Below are 20,725 nucleotides of genomic sequence, written 5' to 3' on the forward strand. Positions count from 1 at the left end.
CGGTATATTTTTATAAACAAAAAGTAAAGAAAACAAATTATTTTACTTGTTATTAAACAAAAACAACTAATTTTGAAAAAAATAACAAATTGAAAGTACAAACAAACTTTATACAAGATTTTCGTTAATTATTTTTAATAAAAGTGTAAATTATGAAAATTATAACCTTAACAGTTATTTTTTAAAAGAAAGTAAAAATTTAAAATCAATTTATGAATAACATCATCAAAAATACATTAATTATAAAAAATAGACTCCCTCTAGTACAGACCTAAACCAGGTAATGCTTAAGTTATCATAGCATGATCAACAACATCATGATCATGATCATATTAAGAATTAGTTTAAATCACTTGTTCAAACTAAATCGCATGTTGTTGCCATTAAAAAAACTATAAAATTTATTCATTATAAATTGTTATTAAACTTGACCATACTTTACTTATTTAGCCACTTACTGATCCTCAATATAAAGTGAATTTTTTTTAGTACATAAATGCCATTGCATGATCAATTTTTTTTAATTTGAAACAAATTAGAAATAAAATATAATAATAATGAAAACGTGTCTCAAACACGTATTAAATCAAATCATAACATCAATATTAACAACAATAATACTGATGCCAGCCTGATGACGAAGATCATGATGATCATGAAGCTTTAACTTTACACAAGCTTAAATAACGTCAAGTTGCATGGTTGTTAATGTTTTTCATTTTTTTTTCTTAACAGAGTTGCATTTTTAAAAGCAATTATAAGTTTTCAACAACTATAAAAATAACAACAACACAACAGCAATATAATATCTTAATAGAGATGTAAACTCATTTTTGAAAACATGTATCGATAATAAATGAGATGTTTTAAAAGTTAAAGCTGAGAGAGAAATAAAAAAGAATCTAAAAATATGAAGTTCCATAAAAAAAGACGTTACATATTTTTAGTTTGACGATCATTAAAAATCAAAAGATATGTTGTTTACATAAAACTGGATGGATTGATGTTTGGATAGGGTTTTTATAATAGGTTTACACCATCATTTCAAGATTGCCATCAAGAGACTAATATATAGTATTCGATAGTCCAGACTATAGACTGATCTATAATCCAGATTATACACTAATATATTCTGATCTATATCAGAATGTATAGTCCACACTATAGATTGATCTATAGTACAGACTATACAATGTTCTATAGTCCAGATAATAGAATGTTCTATAGTACAGACTATAGACTGATCTATAATCAAGACTATAGAATAATCTATAGTCCAGACTATAGACTGATCAATAGTCCACATTAAAAACTCATCTATATTCCACACTATAGGCTGATCAATAGTCCACACTATAGTCTGATTTATAGTCCACACTATAGAATGATCTAAAGTTCAAGCTATAGAATGTTGTATCGTTCAGACTAGTGAATGTTCTATAGTCCAGACTATAGAATGATCTATAGTCCAGACTATAGAATGATCTATAGTCCAGACTATAGAATGATCAATAGTCCAGACTATAGAATGATCAATATTTCAGACTATAGAATGATCAATAGTCTAGGATATACAATGATCTATAGTCCAGACTATAGAATGATCTATAGTCCAGACTATAGAATGATCTATAGTCCAGACTATAGAATGATATATAGTCCAGACTATAGAATGATCTATAGTCCAGACTATAAAATGATCTATAGTCCAGACTATAGAATGGTCTATGGTTCAGACTATAGAATGGTCTATGGTCCAGACTATAGAATGATCTATAGTTCAGACTATAGAATGATCTATAGTCCAGACTATAGAATGATCTATAGTCCAGACTATAGAATGATCTATAGTCCAGACTATAGAACGATCTATAGTCCAGATTATAGAATGATCTATAGTCCAGACTATAGAATGATCTATAGTCCAGACTATAGAATGATCTATAGTCCAGACTATAGAACGATCTATAGTCCAGACTATAGAATGATCTATAGTCCAGACTATAGAATGATCTATAGTCCAGACTATAGAATGATCTATAGTCCAGACTATAGAATGATCTATAGTCCAGACTATAGAACGATCTATAGTCCAGATTATAGAATGATCTATAGTCCAGATTATAGAATGATCTATATTCCAGACTATAGAATGATCTATAGTCCAGACTATAGAATGATCTATAGTCCAGACTATAGAATGATCTATAGTCCAGATTATAGAATGATCTATAGTCCAGACTATAGAATGATCTATAGTCCAGACTATAGAATGATCTATAGTCCAGACTATAGAATGATCTATAGTCCAGACTATAGAATGATCTATAGTCCAGACTATAGAATGATCTATAGTCTAGACTATAGAATGATCTATAGTCCAGACTATAGAATGATCTATACTCCAGACTATAGAATGATCTATAGTCCAGACTATAGAATGATCTATACTGTGGACTATAGAATGATCTATAGTGTGGACTATAGAATGATCTATAGTATGGACTATAAAATGATCTATAGTCTGGACTATAGAATGACCTATGGTCTAGAATATAGAATGATTTATAGTCTGGACTATAGAATAATCTATAGTGTGGACTATAGAATGATCTATAGTCTGAACTATAGACTGATCTATAGTCTGGACTATAGAATGATCTATAGTCTGGACTATAGAATGATCTATAGTCTGGACTATAGAATGATCTATAGTCTGGACTATAGAATGATCTATAGTCTGGACTATAGAATGATCTATAGTCTGAACTATAGAATGATCCAGAATATAAACTGATCTATAGTCTGGACATATAATGGTCTATAGTTTAGACTATGTGATGGTCTATAGTTTAGACTATATAATGGTCTATAATCCAGACTATGGAATGATCTATAGTCCAGACTATAGAATGATCTATAGTCCAGACTATAGAATGATCTATAGTCCAGACTATAGAATGATCTATAGTCCAGACAATAGAATGATCTATAGTCCAGACTATAGAATGATCTATAGTCCAGACTATAGAATGATCTATAGTCCAGACTATAGAATGATCTATAGTCTACACTATAGAATGATCTATAGTCCAGACTATAGAATGATCTATAGTCCAGACTATAGAATGATCTATAGTCCAGACTATAGAATGATCTATAGTCCAGACTATAGAATGATCTATACTCCAGACTATAGAATGATCTATACTGTGGACTATAGAATGATCTATAGTGTGGACTATAGAATGATCTATAGTCTGGACTATAAAATGATCTATAGTCTGGACTATAGAATGACCTATGGTCTGGACTATAGAATGATTTATAGTCTGGACTATAGAATAATCTATAGTGTGGACTATAGAATGATTTATAGTCTGGACTATAGAATAATCTATAGTGTGGACTATAGAATGATCTATAGTCTGAACTATAGAATGATCCAGAATATAGACTGATCTATAGTCTGGACATATAATGATCTATAGTTTAGACTATATAATGGTCTATAGTTTAGACTATATGATGGTCTATAGTTTAGACTATATAATGGTCTATAATCCAGACTATGGAATGGTCTATAGTCCAGACTATAGAATGGTCTATAGTCCAGACTGTAGAATGTTCTATAGGCCACACTATAGAACGATCTATAGTCCAGCCTATAGAATGATCTATATCCCAGACTATAGAATGATCTATAGTTTAAACTACAGAATGATCTTAGTCCAGACTATAGAATCATTTGCTTCCATAGAAAATTTTTAAAATTATCAAAATCCCAGAAGTTCAAAATCCAATACATTAAACTCCCTAATAGCTGATCACAAAAGAATTTGTTAGTTTTTTTTCACTTCTTGAGCGAAAAATGATTTAAACTGCTGTTAAATGTTCTACAGACAGGGGAAGTAGCCCAGGTAGTAAATTATATTTTGAATACTTCTTATTATTTATGACCAATTCGTTGGTGTAAATCAATAAAGAAAATAGAGTCACAGAGATTAAAATTTTAAACAATTTTATGGGGAATTGTTATGTTAATAAGTCTCTACATGTTCGATGTAAATTTCATAATTTATTAAACATTTCAGCTTTTGACAGATCAATTTGACTGTTAAGAAAGTAAATGTCATTTTGGGTGACTGATAAGCGTGATGGGGAATATGTCAACATCTTAATTAAATTACCTTCGATATGGTTATAATTTGAAAGGGCTTTTTAAGTTGTAACTTAGTTTGGAGTGCTATTATTTTGTTCTCTGTCAGAAATTTAGATTTTTGTAAATAAACATGAAAATAAAATGATCGATTTACTATATTTACTAGTTAAAAAGTTAACGCTTATTATAAAGCTTTTTTAATCTTTAGTTAAAAAAATACTTTCGGAAGAGAAAATCTATTACTTTTCTATAAGATTTAACCAAAAACTTTTAATCCCAGTTTAGTTTCTTAAAGTTATTACAAATTTCTCTAATGCCAGTGGTATGTTTGGAAACTTCTCTCTTTCTTTAACTTGATTATAATTAAAGGGGGAAAGTTGGGAATAAAATACAAAATAGAACCAGAGGATGTTTTCGATTTAAGCTTTCAATCATCTACATTTAATTTTTGTTCAGGTGATGATGCTGTGCATGTTACAACATGTAATTATGGCCATTTTATAAGCCATACGAATAGAAGACTGTTAAAAATTTATTAGTATTTATTTTCTTGGGTTCTCCTCCCCTCCCCACAACTTCTTTGTAATGGAGAAAATTTACACATTTTTCTTTTTCTATAATTTTTAAAATATTCAAGTCTTGAAGAGGAAAACATGTGTTTTGGAAGTGTCTGGAAGCATGTTTTCTTTAACGGTTGGTGAAATGTCTGTTATCTATCTCGTTGCTGCTGCTGATGCTGCTGCGAACCCCCCCTAAGGTGCTATTTTAATTGCCACATTTTGATTGAGTTGTAAGTAATTTCATTAACAAATTGTGGGTTTCTTAGACATTAAACCCAACAACAAGACTCAGACTGAGAAATTGATTGTTTTTAATTATATTTTATTTTCTTGTTGTTGCTTTTTTCATTTTCGTTTGTAATTAAAATTTTTAAAGTCTTCACAACTTTTGATTTTAAGTGGCTTTTAGTTAAGTTAGTTGGATTTAACAAGATTTATGCCACTTAAAATTGTTAAAAAGAAACATTTGTTGTAGTCTTCATAGTTTTTTATTAGAAATGTTTAAAAGGCTTTAAAAAGTTAAATTAAAATTTCACTTTTTTCTAAAATTACCTCTTTGTTAAGTCACTGAATTGGAAAAATTTGTATAACAATAAAAAAATGTAGAAAAATTTCAAAGTCTATTCTAGTCTATAGTCTAGTCTATAGTCTAGTCTATAGTATAGTCTATAGTCTAGTCTACAGTCTAGTCTATAGTCTAGTCTATAGTCTAGTCTATACTCTAGTCTACAGTCTAGTCTACAGTCAAGTCTATAGTCTAGTCTATACTCTAGTCTACAGTCTAGTCTATAGTCTAGTCTATAGTCTAGTCTATAGTCTAGTCTATAGTCTAGTCTATAGTCTAGTCTATAGTCTAGTCTATAGTCTAGTCTATAGTTTAGTCTATAGTCTAGTCTATAGTCTAGTCTATAGTCTAGTCTATAGTCTAGTCTATAGTCTAGTCTATAGTCTAGTCTATAGTCTAGTCTATAGTCTAGTCTATAGTTTAGTCTATAGTCTAGTCTATAGTCTAGTCTATAGTCTAGTCTATAGTCTAGTCTATAGTCTAGTCTATAGTCTAGTCTATAGTCTAGTCTATAGTCTAGTCTATAGTCTAGTCTATAGTCTAGTCTATAGTCTAGTCTATAGTCTAGTCTATAGTCTAGTCTATAGTCTAGTCTATAGTCTAGTCTATAGTCTAGTCTATAGTCTAGTCTATAGTCTAGTCTATAGTCTAGTCTATAGTCTAGTCTATAGTCTAGTCTATAGTCTAGTCTATAGTCTAGTCTATAGTCTAGTCTATAGTCTAGTCTATAGTCTAGTCTATAGTCTAGTCTATAGTCTAGCCTATAGTCTAGTCTATAGTCTAGTCTATAGTCTAGTCTATAGTCTAGTCTATAGTCTAGTCTATAGTCTAGTCTATAGTCTAGTCTATAGTCTAGTCTATAGTCTAGTCTATAGTCTAGTCTATAGTGTAGTCCATAGTCTAGTCTATAGTCTAGTCTAGTCTATAGTCTAGTCTATAGTCTAGTCTATAGTCTAGTCTATAGTCTAGTCTATAGTCTAGTCTATAGTCTAGTCTATAGTCTAGTCTATAGTCTAGTCTATAGTCTAGTCTATAGTCTAGTCTATAGTCTAGTCTATAGTCTAGTCTAGTCTATAGTCTAGTCTAGTCTAGTCTATAGTCTAGTCTAGTCTATAGTCTGGTCTATAGTCTAGTCTATAGTCTAGTCTATAGTCTAGTCAGTCTATAGTTAGTCTATAGTCTAGTCTATAGTCTAGTCTATAGTCTAGTCTATATTCTAGTCTATAGTTAGTCTATAGTCTAGTCTATAGTCTAGTCTATAGTCTAGTCTATATTCTAGTCTATAGTCTAGTCTATAGTCTAGTCTATAGTCTAGTCTATAGTCTAGTCTATAGTCTAGTCTATAGTCTAGTCTATAGTCTAGTCAATAGTCTAGTCTCTAGTCTAGTCTATAGTCTAGTCTATAGTCTAGTCTATAGTCTAGTCTATAGTCTAGTCTATAGTCTAGTCTATAGTCTAGTCTATATTCTAGTCCTATAGTCTAGTCTATAGTCTAGTCTATAGTCTAGTCTATAGTCTAGTCTATAGTCTAGTCTATAGTCTAGTCTATAGTCTAGTCTATAGTCTAGTCTATAGTCGTCTAAGTCTAGTCAAGTCTAGTCTATAGTTAGTCTCTTAGTCTGCGTAGTCATAGTTAGTCTAGTCTAGTCTAGTCTATAGTCTAGTCTATAGTCTAGTCTATAGTCTAGTCTATAGTCTAGTCTATAGTCTAGTCTATAGTCTAGTCTATAGTCTAGTCTATAGTCTAGTCTATAGTCTAGTCTATAGTCTAGTCTATAGTCTAGTCTATAGTCTAGTCTATAGTCTAGTCTATAGTCTAGTCTATAGTCTAGTCTATAGTCTAGTCTATAGTCTAGTCTATAGTCTAGTCTATAATCTAGTCTATAATCTAGACTATAGTCTAGTCTATAGTCGTTAATGTCGTTAACATTTGACTATAGTAAAAATTTCATTCATTCTTTCTTGAGTCAATATTTGTATTCGATTTTCCATCAATTGATTTCAATATTGTTTGTAGACGGACACACCTTAAGCAATCATTTTGATTTGTTTGTATCTTTTAAATTCATAATTTAAAGAGCTCTTATAAATATTTCACGCAATTTGTTTTACCACCTCATAATGTACATACAAATTTACTTTAAACCCAGCAAACATTTGTGTAGTTTCCTTTACAACCAAAGACACACACCTCTTATATTTATTCAATATGTAGTCTAAGCTTAAATGAAACCAATGATTTATTAGATAATTAAAATGATTATTTGTAATGTAAGATTTAATTTATAACTACTATTAAACAATAATCTACCTGCCATGAATTATTAACTAAATGCTGGAAAAAACAATAACAACAACAAAAACAAAAACTTTTGAGGTGTGCTTTTATTTTAAACTTTAAGACCACCACACTTTATTTTTAAACGTTACAATATTTATTAAAAATTTTTATTTTTTTTTTTTTTTCTTTAATTCTTGTTCATTTAATATTTTTTACATTTGTTTCACTTAATATTTAATTCAAAACCTTAGGCAACTGTTAACCTTTTTTTAAACTTGGTTTAATTTAAACTAACTTCAAACTGGTGTCAATATGTCTGTGTTGAAAATTTTCGTTCAGTCACGGTTTTTGTACGTTATTTTTCTGTCTTAATAAATAAATAAAACTTGTTCTTGTTTTTAATTTTTCGTAAATGCTTGATTTTTGTAATCAGTTTATTTTTGAAAAAAAAAAAAGATTTTTATAAATGTTGCCATTAATTTGTTGTGGTAATTTCAAATTAAACAATACATTTTTTTCAACTTGTTTAAAACTTTTAAATAAATGCAATTGGGTTTGAAATTTGTGTTAAAAAATAATTATAACATATTTTGAAATTTTGTAATGAAATATGAAACTTTGGATAAAATAGATTATGAATTTTATTAAAGATTTTGCGGATTGTAATCATGATTTAGCCTTGTAATATCTGTTGCTATTGATTAATCTAAAAGTTAATGATAAAAGTCATATCGAACTGATATAATTGATTTTTTAACAAAAAACTATTTTTAATAATTTTGTTCTAATCTAGTGTAGAATATAGTACAAAATATAATCTAAAGTCTAGTATATAGACTAGTATTATGTCAAGTATAAAAACTAATATAAAATCTAGTCTAAAGCCTATTCTAGACGCTAGTCTTAAGCCTATTCTAAAGTCTAGTCTAAAGCCAAGTCTAAAGTATGGTCTAACGTCTAGTTAAAAGTCTAGCCTAAAGTTAAGACTAACGTTTAGTCCAAAGTCTAGTCTAAAATTTAGACTGAAATTTAGTTTAAAGTCTAGTATAAAGTCTAGTCTATAGTCTAGTCTAAGTTTTGTCTAAAATCTAGTCCAAAGTCTACTCTAAGGTCTAAGCTAAAGTCTAGTCTAAAGTATAGTCTAAAGTCTAGTATAAAGTCTAGTATAAAGTCAAGTTTAGTCTAAAGCCTAGTCAAGACTCTAGTCTAAAGGCTAGTCTGTTCTAACGTCTAGTATAAAATCTAGTCTAAATTGTAGTCTAAAGTATTGTCAAAAGTGTAGTCTAAAGTCTAGTCTAAAGTCTAGTCTGAAGTCCAGTCTAAAGTCTAGTCTAAAGTCTAGTCTAAAGTCTAGTCTAAAGTCTAGCATATAATCTAGTCTATAGTCTAGTCTATTCTTTAGTCTAGTCTATAGTATATTCTATAGTCTAGTCTATAGTCTAGTCTATAGTCTAGTCTATAGTCTAGTCTATGGTCTAGTCTATAGTATATTTATAGTCTAGTCTATAGTCTAGTCTATTCTATAGTCTAGTCTATAGTCTAGTCTGTAGTCTAGTCTATAGTCTAGTCTATTCTATAGTCTAGTCTATAGTCTAGTCTGTAGTCTAGTCTATAGTCTAGTCTATTGTCTAGTCTATAGACTAGTCTATAGTCTAGTCTATAGACTAGTCTATAGTCTAGTCTATAGACTAGTCTATAGTCTAGTCTATGGTCTAGTCTATAGTCTAGTCTAGAGTTTAGTCTATAGTCTAGTCTATTGTCTAGTCTATAGTCTATTCTATAATCTAGTCTATTGTTTAGTCTATTGTCTAGTCTAGTCTAGTCTAGTCTAGTCTATAGTCTAGTCTATAGTCTAGTCTATAGTCTAGTCTATAGTCTAGTCTATAGTCTAGTCTATAGTCTAGTCTATAGTCTAGTCTATAGTCTAGTCTATTGTCTAGTCTAATCTAGAGTTTAGTCTATAGTCTAGCCTATAGTCTAGTCTAGAGTTTAGTCTATAGTCTAGTCTATTGTCTAGTCTAGAGTTTAGTCTATAGTCTAGTCTATTGTCTAGTCTATATTCTAGTCTATAGTCTAGACTATAGTCTAGTCTATAGTCTATGTCTTGTGTATATTCTTATTTATAGTCTAGTCTATAGTCTAGTCTATAGTTTAGTCTGTAGTCAACTCTATAGTCTAGTCTATAGTCTAGTTTATAGTCTAGTCTATAGTCTAGTCTATAGTCTAGTCTATAGTCTAGTCTATAGTCTAGTCTATAGTCTAGTTTGTAGTCTAGTCTATAGTCTAGTCTATAGTCTAGTCTACAGTCTAGTCTATAGTCTAGTCTAGTCTAGAGTTTAGTTTTTAGTTTAGTCTATAGTCTAGTCTAGAGTTTAGTCTGTAGTCTAGTCTATTGTCTAGTATATTGTCTAGTCTATAGTCTAGTCTATAGTCTAGTCTATAGTCTAGTCTATAGTCTAGTCTATAGTCTAGTCTATAGTCTAGTCTATAGTCTAGTCTATAGTCTAGTCTATAGTCTAGTCTATAGTCTAGTCTATAGTCTAGTCTATAGTCTAGTCTATAGTCTAGTCTATAGTCTAGTCTATAGTCTAGTCTATAGTCTAGTCTATAGTCTAGTCTATAGTCTAGTCTATAGTCTAGTCTATAGTCTAGTCTATAGTCTAGTCTATAGTCTAGTCTATAGTCTAGTCTATAGTCTAGTCTATAGTCTAGTCTATAGTCTAGTCTATAGTCTAGTCTATAGTCTAGTCTGTAGTCTAGTCTATAGTCTAGTCTATAGTCTAGTCTACAGTCTAGTCTATAGTCTAGTCTATAGTCTACTCTATAGTCAAGTCTATTATCTAGTCTATAGTCTAGTCTATTGTCTAGTCTATAATCTAGTCTATTGTCTAGTCTAAAGTCTAGTCTATAGTCTAGTCTATAGTCTAGTCTATAGTCTAATCTTTATTCTGGCAAATATCTAGACTATACTCTAGTCCACAGTCTAGTCTATGATCTAGTCTATAGTCTATTTATAGTCGAGTCTATATTCTAGTCTATAGTCTAGCATGGGGTCTAGTCTATATTCTAATCTATATTCTGATCTATAGTCTTCGGTCTTGTATTTAGTCTTTTGTCTGATCTATTTCCTATTCTATATGTAGTCTAGTGTACTCCATAGCTTATAGTATAGTGTTTGCCCAGCTTGTGTAGTCTAGCCTTCCTAGTCATAATATGCTTATTATCGATAAAAATGCTTTTAAAGTATTAGTGATGGTATTTTAAAGATAACATTATTTCAAACATTATTTAGACTAAAAAGATTCTGTGTCTCCTGATATCTTTTTCCTAAACACCACAGTACTTTTTGTTGTTATAATTTATAGCGATACCTCCTCTAAGAGAAATTATAATGATCTCTATATTGTATGCACTCATTTCCTGCAGCAATTTCCCATTTTAATGATACAAACTATTAAAAGCTTTTAATAAACAATAACAAATATGTTCCCATCAACATTATCGTTTAAATTTTCTACATTGTATCTAAAAAAAATATATATAATTTCCTTTAACATTAATTTTTCTTCTTTTTTGAAAATACATAAAAGGAAAAAAATCTTTAGATACAGATAAAGTATTTAAGTTTTAATGAAATCTTACATTTGTAGTTTTTCTTATAAATTTTCAAAAAACCATTTGGCCAAGCAACACAAAAAAATAAAGATTATTAATGGGAAAAAGGTATTCATGATCATAAAGAAAGAAAGACAAAAGCTAAAGTCTAGAGAAGAAAGAAGATCAAGACGATGTGTTGAGGAGAGGTAGTAGAAGTACTACAGGTAAACGCCACTTGCTAGGCTTAAAGTGATTAAAATGATTATTTGACGTTCATTAAGTTGAAACCTACATAAAATCCGGTAATAAACACAATCAACAAATTTACAAATACTTACACATACTCTAGAGTAACTGATGTCTATGCATTTTTTAATATGCAGACATTATAGCTAAACTTCATCATCATGATCAACAACATTATCATCATACTTTACTATATAGAAGTCACCAGGAAGATTCTGTTCGTAATCATAAATGCATGATGTTTATAGTGATTTTCCTTATAATTTTTTTTTCTTTTTTCTTTCTTTTTTGCTGTTAGACCAACAAAGTGTCAGCAGCATATAATATGCCACCATATGTAGCAAAATAGCTTACACACATATGTGGCATATTATATGACAAGTAAAACCACTTGTCTGTCTTAATAAGTTTTTTTTTCTGAATGGGCGTTTTAAGACAACAACAACAACAGAAAATTTATATGAATAAAATTCATATCTTTATAATATTGTATAGGAACTTATGAAAATTGATTTTTCTTCTTTTAAAACATCAGACTTTTTATGATTTTTTTTCTGTTGCTTGCAACACCATTTCTTTAATATTGTGTTTTTTCGATATACAACAGCGTCCTATCTTGTCTTAAAAGCTACCAACGCATGTGCAACAAGTAACGTAACAGCAGCAACAACAATAATAAAGTCTGGATTAATAACACTATTGGTCATAATTATAAGGAAATTTATAACTATTTCGTAATACTTATTTTGGGAATTAACTGATGAAAAAATGTAAAAAGTTTATGTTATCCATGCATCACTCGCATTTTTAGGAGTATAACCCCACTTTTTTACTACATGAAAGTTTTACTTCCTGAACGAATTTCTGTATATTATCGGTAAATCGGTATTCCACTTCTATGTAGTAAATCACTTATAAAGTAGGATAACATCTGCTCAGATCACATTCACTTTCATGATCACTTCATCTATATTAAAAAATGATCTCTCTATATTACAATATTTGCTTTAATGACTTTTGTATTCAAGATGAAATTGTCAAACACTTTCTTGTTTGGAGTCTACCTTTCCCAGTTCCTTATGCAGAATCTACCAAGAGCCGCCTTTAACATAAATGATTCATTCGTTCGATCATCAAATATAGGATCATGATTGTACCGAGTATTGAGTCGAGAATTTCTCTCAAGAGCCAAACGAATCATGGTCCTTCTCTTTTATCGGCCATTCGTAGGTTAGGGTTAGAGTTCACTCGAAGGCCTTATGGCCCATTGTAGTATAGTCAAATACTTTCTTGTTTGGAGTCTACCTTTGGCAGTTCCTTATGCTAAATCTCCCAAGAGTCGTCTTTAACATGATTGATTCATTCATTCTCGCCATAGATTAGTTCGTTCTAACATCAAATATATGCGCATGATTGTTCCGAGTATTGAGTCGAGAATTTCTCTCAAGAGCCAAACAAATCATGGACCTTCCCTTTTATCGACCATTCGTAGGTTAGGGTTAGTGTTCACTCGGCCCATTGTGGTATCCTTAGAATTGCCATTCCCATATGTTGAGAGAATGGTTCCTCCACCCTCATAATTTCGTTGACTATTTGGTTCTTACGGTCTCCGGTATTTTTAATAAAACCGATCATGTTTACTATATTGATGCATATCTGAGACAATCCAGATCATGGAAAAGAACCCTACCAAGATAGAGTAGTCTGTGCTCTTGTAAGGCAAAGGAGTTGTGACGAGTTATGCTCTATTCTAGACAATTATGCACAGTCTTTTGCACTATAATTTCGTCCAAAAACCTAAACCGATATACATCCCGCCACAGTTTAATTGTCCCAAGTATTGAATAGTGAATTTCTCTAAAGTAACAATTGAGTCGGCATTTTTCACTTTTGTCAGCCATTCAAAAGTCCTATTCGATCCCTGAGGATTATGTACAGTATTTTGCAATATAATTTAGTCCAAAGTCCTTAATTTCATTTCATCGGTAAACACAACATCAAGTATTACATTCCAGTTATCGTCTGCGGAGACGAATCTAAAATAGAGAAAGACTGGTATGTCTGAAAAGTAATGTCCTGCAATAAAAAAAACTCTGGCTAGGTCAGTTTTGGGGCTTCTGACTTTTCGAATATGGAACGAATAGGTCTTACTGTATAAAATGTACAGAATAATGTCGGAGACACCATCTTTCATTTCTTGTTTACAAAAACTTAAGAGTTGAAAGAGCAATTTGGTTTCTAAGTATTTTAAGGTCATAATTCGTACCATCCAAAATAAATGCTCTGTGTAAACTCAGTTTAGAATGTAATATTCTAGACTTCTCAGTATAAGCTGTTTATAAAACATAATTCTAACTTCAAGACTTCTAGTCCTATATGGAGTCTCTAACAATAATTATCCGGAAAACAAAATACGATGGAAACCTCTGCTCTAAAGCAGTTTTTTTATGATCCAAATATTTGAAATCAACATCGGCAGCGTATGCCGAGTACCTACATCGCCTTTCAGTTTCTTAATCTTTGATCAACCCTAAGTTTATTAAAGTCTAATGGTAGAGTCTAATGATATTTCAACAATAATTCTTATTTTTATCACTCCGACTGTGCACAACAGTTATCATGGTGTTCGTGTGTTCTATACTCGTCGAGACATCGAAGAGGCGTGTTGTCTTGTGAACAAAACTAACGACATTAAATGATGGGCGTTTTAGCTATAGTCTGAGAGTCGGTAAGGTAAAACTGGATAAAATGTTAACGTTTGTAGGATAATGAAAAAAAAAACAAAATTTCATATACGGTTACTAAATAATTGAATGACAGGATATCAGATGCGTTAACAAGTGAGAAATAAAGTCTACAGTTAATTGAAAAGTCTGGCAATATGAAAAAATAATTAAACTTGCTGATATGCAACAAAAAGTAAACAAATTTCAAAACTTAATAACTTTCGTAGGTCTTATTTAACAAGTCTTTTCTAAAAATGGATTTATTAGCTAATTTTGCCCCTAAATATAGTTACTCGCCTAAGGACGCCTATGTGTCAAAAACACCAGACAAAGAAATGCATGAATTGTCATAAGACGCCTTCTTGATTACACAGGCCAACAATTTTTATTACCCCAAAACCAAAGTATAGGTTTCTTATAGATAAAGGTTCGCTTAAGCCGAATTTCTCCAATTTCTCCATTACACCAAGTTTTCAAGTTATCGTGTCCTAGCAATCCAAAAACCTTCTGACCTTTTGACACGTTATCTTAAACCAAAGACATGTTGATTTATAAAATTTGTTAAGACATCTGAAAGTCCAAAATATTTTAAAGTTTTAAACTCTATTATACCTGCTCTCTTCTACGATTTGCTGAGATATCGTCTGTTCAAAATTTCGCCATAAATAATGGGCAATATCCAGTTTCTTAGAGGTTATGGTTGTCTTTAACTTTGAATTAAGATATCTCAAAACAGGAAGACGTTAAAACAGGAGTTATACTTTTATTGTAAAGTCGACAGATTAGACTTTCAGACGATATAACAAATTTTATAAATAAAGATATCTTCGTGTTATTATAATGTCTAGAAAACGGGAGATTTTTCAATATTTATAACACGATATATGGAAAACATAATGTAAGAAAGATATTCTAAGACCAGTTACGGATTCAGTGCTGTCTTTAGTCTTCTAAAAACGAATACTTTCAAAATGTTTTCAAATTTTGTTGCCCTGTGTTATTGTCACTTTATAACTGATGCTTTTCGAGTGATTATGAACAATGATTCGTTATATTTTTGTTGTTTAAATTACGTTTTCTGAATTTCTTTTGCGTTTTTTTTTTGCCAACAAATATATACTTAAATTTTGAATACAATTTATAGTAAATGTTGTTGTTGTAGCTAATAAACTACAACAAAACTATACACATATGACTAATCAATATAAGATGGATGATTTTAAGCCGTTACTTTAGTTTTTGACGTTTTATTTTGAAGTTTTTTTTTTTTTTTTGTTTTCGCCTTTCTTTCATTGGATTTGTTTTGTTTTGTTTCCTTTTAGCAAGAGAATAGACAGACATCGTCATTGTCGGCCTAACTGCCTAACTTGACTGTTGATTTGAGTTTTGTATAGAAGAGTATATAGTAGTAGACAATGTTTTGAAACTGTATAAACTTGAACTTTGGAACCCGGCCAATATTTATGGATGATTTGCCACAGTTTGTTTTTTGTGGTTTATTTTAGTTTTTTTTTTTTTGTTTAAAGCGGCCTTTTGAAGTTTAAATACATCAAACATAAAAGTAATATTTATTTTTTTTTTCTTAATTTCAAAGACTTTCATCATTGATAAGAGTTGAGTGCAAAAAAAAACAGTTAAAATTGTTTAGCAGTTTTTTTCTCTATTTTACTTATTGGTCACTTGCCACTTAAGCATTAACCATAAAAATTTAAAAAAAATACATATTTCCTTATTAAAATTTAAAAAAAAAAACAAAATATTTTATTAGATTCTTTTGTATTTTCTTATTGTTTCAGCATAACCGGCAGGAGTCTATATCACCTGAATATCATCGTTATGCCAGTATTGGTAAATTACCCAAGGCTGGTGTTGTGGCAGCAGGCAACTCAACAACGTCCTCATCATCATCAACATTGGCAACAACAACAGCAACAACAGCGGCAACAGCATCAGCAAAAGTTGGTTTACAACAATATACCGTTACAGCGGATATTCATAATAACAACGGTCTCATCAGCCATGGTCATAACAACAACGGTACATCATCATCATCGTCCATCATTTCAACAAACAATGGCCACAGCAACAACAATCAAACCACTACAACAGCCAGCAACAATAATAATGGCCACCATCATCACTACAACCATCAACATCACCATCAACCTTTACATGCTACAAATGGTGTTGGTAATGGTAGTAGTGGTGGTGGTGCTGCTGCAACTACTACAACTGCCACATCTAATAACTATAGCGAAATTCATGCTTCATCATTTGCCACACCACCGACACGCCGTCGTTTTTTCAATCATAAAAATTTGCGCAACGCTTTAACCGGTGTCAGTGGTGTTGTTGCCGGTCATCGTCGTACCGCTTCGAATGGTGGTGGTGTTGGTAGTGGTTGTCCCATTGATACAGCCTCGATATTATCAGAAGGTAAGGTTCAAATGTGATGTATTATACGACTATAAACTATTGGTATTCTATACAAAGTATTTTCGCAAACATACATACGTTTCTTTCAAATCATATGATTGGTTGTATGTACAGATTTAGTTGAGGACATTCATACATACATATGTGTATGCCTACCAAACCACTATGCAAATTTTCTTTTTTTTCCCAAAATCTAAAAAAAGAAACGCAAAATTTTAAATTATAGCTTTGATGATATTTGCAAAATATAAATACTTACTTTTACAACTTGCCACATTATAGAGAATGTCATCGCAGGAGTTTTTTTTTTCACAATATATTGAATATTTGAAGCACTATTTGCTTTAAGCACTTTCCCAATCCTGACATCATGTCAATCATGTGATAATGTTGCCAATCGTTTTCTCTAAAATCTTGAAGATGGTTGACAACTTTGAGTTTTAAACAAAGTCCCTCTCCGGGCAAGAGAACAGAAAATATTTAAACTGATTTAGGATCTTTAGTGTATCTGCTAATCTATAAGACTTAGTGTGTATGTTACGTTCGACGTCCTCCTGATCAGTATTCACAAAGACGTGCCCATTGGTAGACAGACCCTTGGTAGTCCTTTCCCTAAGACTTTCTAAATGGCTTTAAAGAGTCCTTATCCAGAACAACCATGATCCCTTAACGGACTTTAGAGTGATTACAGCTCTAAAAACTCTTTATCTCTTTTAATCTAGTATCCTCAGTCAATATTTGACGTTTGCCGAGCTCCTGATCAATATTCAGAAGGACGTGCTTATCAACCGCCAAATCCAAAGAAAAGGAACTTCTCTTTTGAAAAGGAATTTATTTTATATTATCGCTTTTATAGACACGAAATACGATCGAAGTCCTCTATGACTTTCTAAGCGATTAAAAAAATTCCTTATTTAGAACAACCAAGATCCGTTAATGGGCTTTAGAGCGTGGTTTACAGCTCAAAAAGATCTTTAAGATTTCTTCTAATTTAGAATACTCAGTCAGTATGTGACGTTTGCCGACCTCTTGATCAGTGTTCAGAAAGCCATGCTCTCCACCGCCGCCTCTTGCATGCAAAAGACGCCAACCATTCCAGTTATGAACTAAGCATCTGCAGAGTTTCTCTTCACAACTTCTTCAGACTTTGTTCTTTGAAGAGATATTGCCTTTGCTAGTCACGCAGAATGATCATGTTGTTGTAACAGATTGGCTGTGACTAGATGTTCTTCCTGAAGGAAAAAACTTCAGGTTGATACAGCTGTTGCTAAGTTGACAATCTTTGGCCGATTGAGAATCGTGTCGTTCCGGAGCGGAGATACAATTGTCGTGGGAACGAGAATGATCATGCCAAACCCTTAGTAGTACTTTCCCTATAACTTCCAAAAAGTCCCTATTCTTGAAGATGTCGATTAGAGCATTGAACTCGTTAAATTTCAGCACAGATCCTCCATTTATATATCTGTCACGTTGATCAGAGATCATAATGTTGTCCTCAATAACAGCTTCATCCATCCACTCAAAGGAGATGATTTAGACATCTTCAGTGTTCATTTGATCTTTTTCAGATCTTTCCCGATCTCATTTCGTAAAATCTCTTGTAGGCTGGATTGCTCAGTATATATTTTATCAATGGATCTAAGCCTTTGAGGAATATCGATCAGCTATGCGCATTTCAGCTTCCACAGTTCGCTAAGCAATGAAATAGCTGTCTTAAGAGCCAATGTCTATACCAAACTCAATCTTTATGTGAATCTGGTATAATCCATAATCATTCCATTAAGGATAAGTGTCCAGATTGTCCTTGTAAACATTTCAATTGGATTTTGCCTCAACTTATACCCATTCAATTGGGATATGGTTCCATTTAAGACACTGTTTTTATAGAGTTCATTACTATAACGGCCTAATAGAGGTACAAAGCGGCTTCAAAAGTTATGCAGATGAGAATTGCGAGACCTAGGGATCTAATTGTCACAGGTTTTGATACAGAATAGATTGCATGGATGTCAAGTTCAATACAATAAATCTGCTTAGTTGTTGTTATAACTTATAGTTACATTTTGTTAACATTATTTCATGTACCACCTTTACATTTCTACATATGATCTCCCGTAAAGAGATGTGTCATCTTATTGCTTTCTTTTCTTCTAAAGTTTCTGACTTATAAGAGAGAGAAGAAAAGTAATTGAATAAAAATACGCATGATGGGGTTTCTTAAAGAGATTATATGATGATTAAAAAAAATCTAATGTTGTACTTTTTTCTTGGAATATTAACACAAAGATATTTAAATTTGATTACCTCCAACCATTTTGAAGTATAAACAAATTTAGCCTAAACACCTGTTGCTGTGAGTGAAGCGGAAATAGCAACAAAAAAATACTGTTGTCAACAAATATTTATTAAAATTAAATAAAAATTATTAAATTAAAACTAATAACGGTGGTTTTATAGATAGAGTTGACAAGGCAAAAGTGGTTTTAAATAAAAAATAAACTTTGACCTTTAGATCCAAACTTTACATAAATATTGTATAGTATATACTAGGGTTCTATAGTTGAAACGAAAAGTCGACTTTTTGCATTTAGTTAAAAGTCGACTTTTCGACCTTTCGACTTTTTCCATTTTATGAAAAGTCGATTTTTCGACTTTTCGACCTTTTTCATTTATTTAAAAGTCGACTTTTAGACTTTTCGATTTTTAGTATTTTATAAATGGTCGACTTTTCGACTTTTTCCGACTTTTTTCGACTTTTCGACTTTTTTCGACTTTTTTCGACTTTTCGACTTTTTTCGACTTTTCGACTTTTTTCGACTTTTCGACTTTTTTCGACTTTTTTCGACTTTTTCCGACTTTTTTCAACTTTTCGACTTTTTCCGACTTTTCGATTTTTTACGACTTTTTGACTATTTTCGACTTATTTCGACTTTTTTTCGACTTTTTTCGACTATTTTTTACTTTTTTCGAGTTTTTCCGACTATTTTAGAGTTTTTGACCTCTTTTCCACTTTTTTAAAATTTTTGACTATTTTCGACTTTTTTCGACTTTTTCCGACTTTTCGACTTTTTCCGACTTTTTTCGACTTTTTGACTTTTTTCGACTTTCTTCGACTTTTTTCGACTTATCGACTTTTTTCGACTTTTCGACTTTTCGATTTTTTTCGACTTTCCGACTTTTCGACTTTTTTTGACTTTTATTTACAAAGTCGACTTTTCGACTTTTTTCATAGACGATAATCGAGTTATCGACTTTTTTGGAACAAAATAGTCGACTTCGACTTTTCGACTTTTTTCGACAAAAAGTCGATTGTTCGATTATTCGAAAGTCGATTTATAGAACCCTAGTATATACTACTAGAGCTTGTGTTTAGTTCTAAGTACAGTTTAAGTTTTTATACTTAACAGGAGGTTAAACCAAATACAACTTTCAAAACAACTACCGCAATCTTTTAAATCTTAAGTCACTTTTAAACTAAACTATTTATTAGCCAATACATTTAGAGAAAAAACTATTATAAATTAGGTACCCGAAACCAACATACATTTAACTTTAAAAATAATTGTACCAACTAACTTAATTAACCATAAACTGGGTTTAACTATAGCTTAAGAACACACTATAACAAATTAACAAATTAATAAAAAATGCACTCTTACATTTATCATTCACACTCATGCACCACTCACTCACTCACTCACTATATATACCATCTCCCCCATTCATTATTCCAGGCAAAGAAACGAATGCTTTAAATACATCAACCTGTTCGGACTCGGCCGTAACACGACGCAGACGCAAGAATGTCAGTAATAAATTAACCTCATCATCATCGGAATCAACAACGGGCAGTGAAAATCGTTTAAATCGTTTAAGTTTGGCTGGCACTTCGGTGTATGCTGGTCATTTGTCATCGTTAGTTTTGGGCAAAATTAAATCGCTTTGGAGTGTAAATTCAAATTCAGCAGATGGCGGCTTAAATCAATTTACAGGCAGGACATTCTTTTAAACATTTTGTTGTTGTTGTTATTACACATACGATTTCTAAGTCATGTTTCATTTTGTGTGTGTTTTTTTGTTTTTGCATGAATTTTTTTTGTTTACTTAAGGAAAGCATTTAAAGTCCTTGTTTTGTCCTAAACAGCATGTTTT

At 31.2% G+C, this 20,725-nt stretch overlaps 1 protein-coding gene across 1 annotated transcript in view; it reads left to right on the forward strand.

Moving 5' to 3' along the window:
- LOC119606175 (protein TANC2) overlaps positions 1-20,725 on the forward strand; it is a gene marked incomplete at its 5' end in the record, with an annotated part of 78,564 nt that overhangs the window by 53,947 nt on the left and 3,892 nt on the right. Inside the window, 2 exons of the mRNA XM_037959585.1 lie at positions 15,934-16,573; positions 20,308-20,565. Of these exons, the coding sequence (XP_037815513.1) occupies positions 15,934-16,573; positions 20,308-20,565 (898 nt within the window). The remainder of the gene's footprint in view (positions 1-15,933; positions 16,574-20,307; positions 20,566-20,725) is intronic.

Source organism: Lucilia sericata, unplaced genomic scaffold (genome assembly GCF_015586225.1).
Source record: "Lucilia sericata isolate MDLA Ls3-8-SP2 unplaced genomic scaffold, ASM1558622v1 Contig000556F_arrow, whole genome shotgun sequence".
Classification (NCBI taxonomy): domain Eukaryota; kingdom Metazoa; phylum Arthropoda; class Insecta; order Diptera; family Calliphoridae; genus Lucilia; species Lucilia sericata.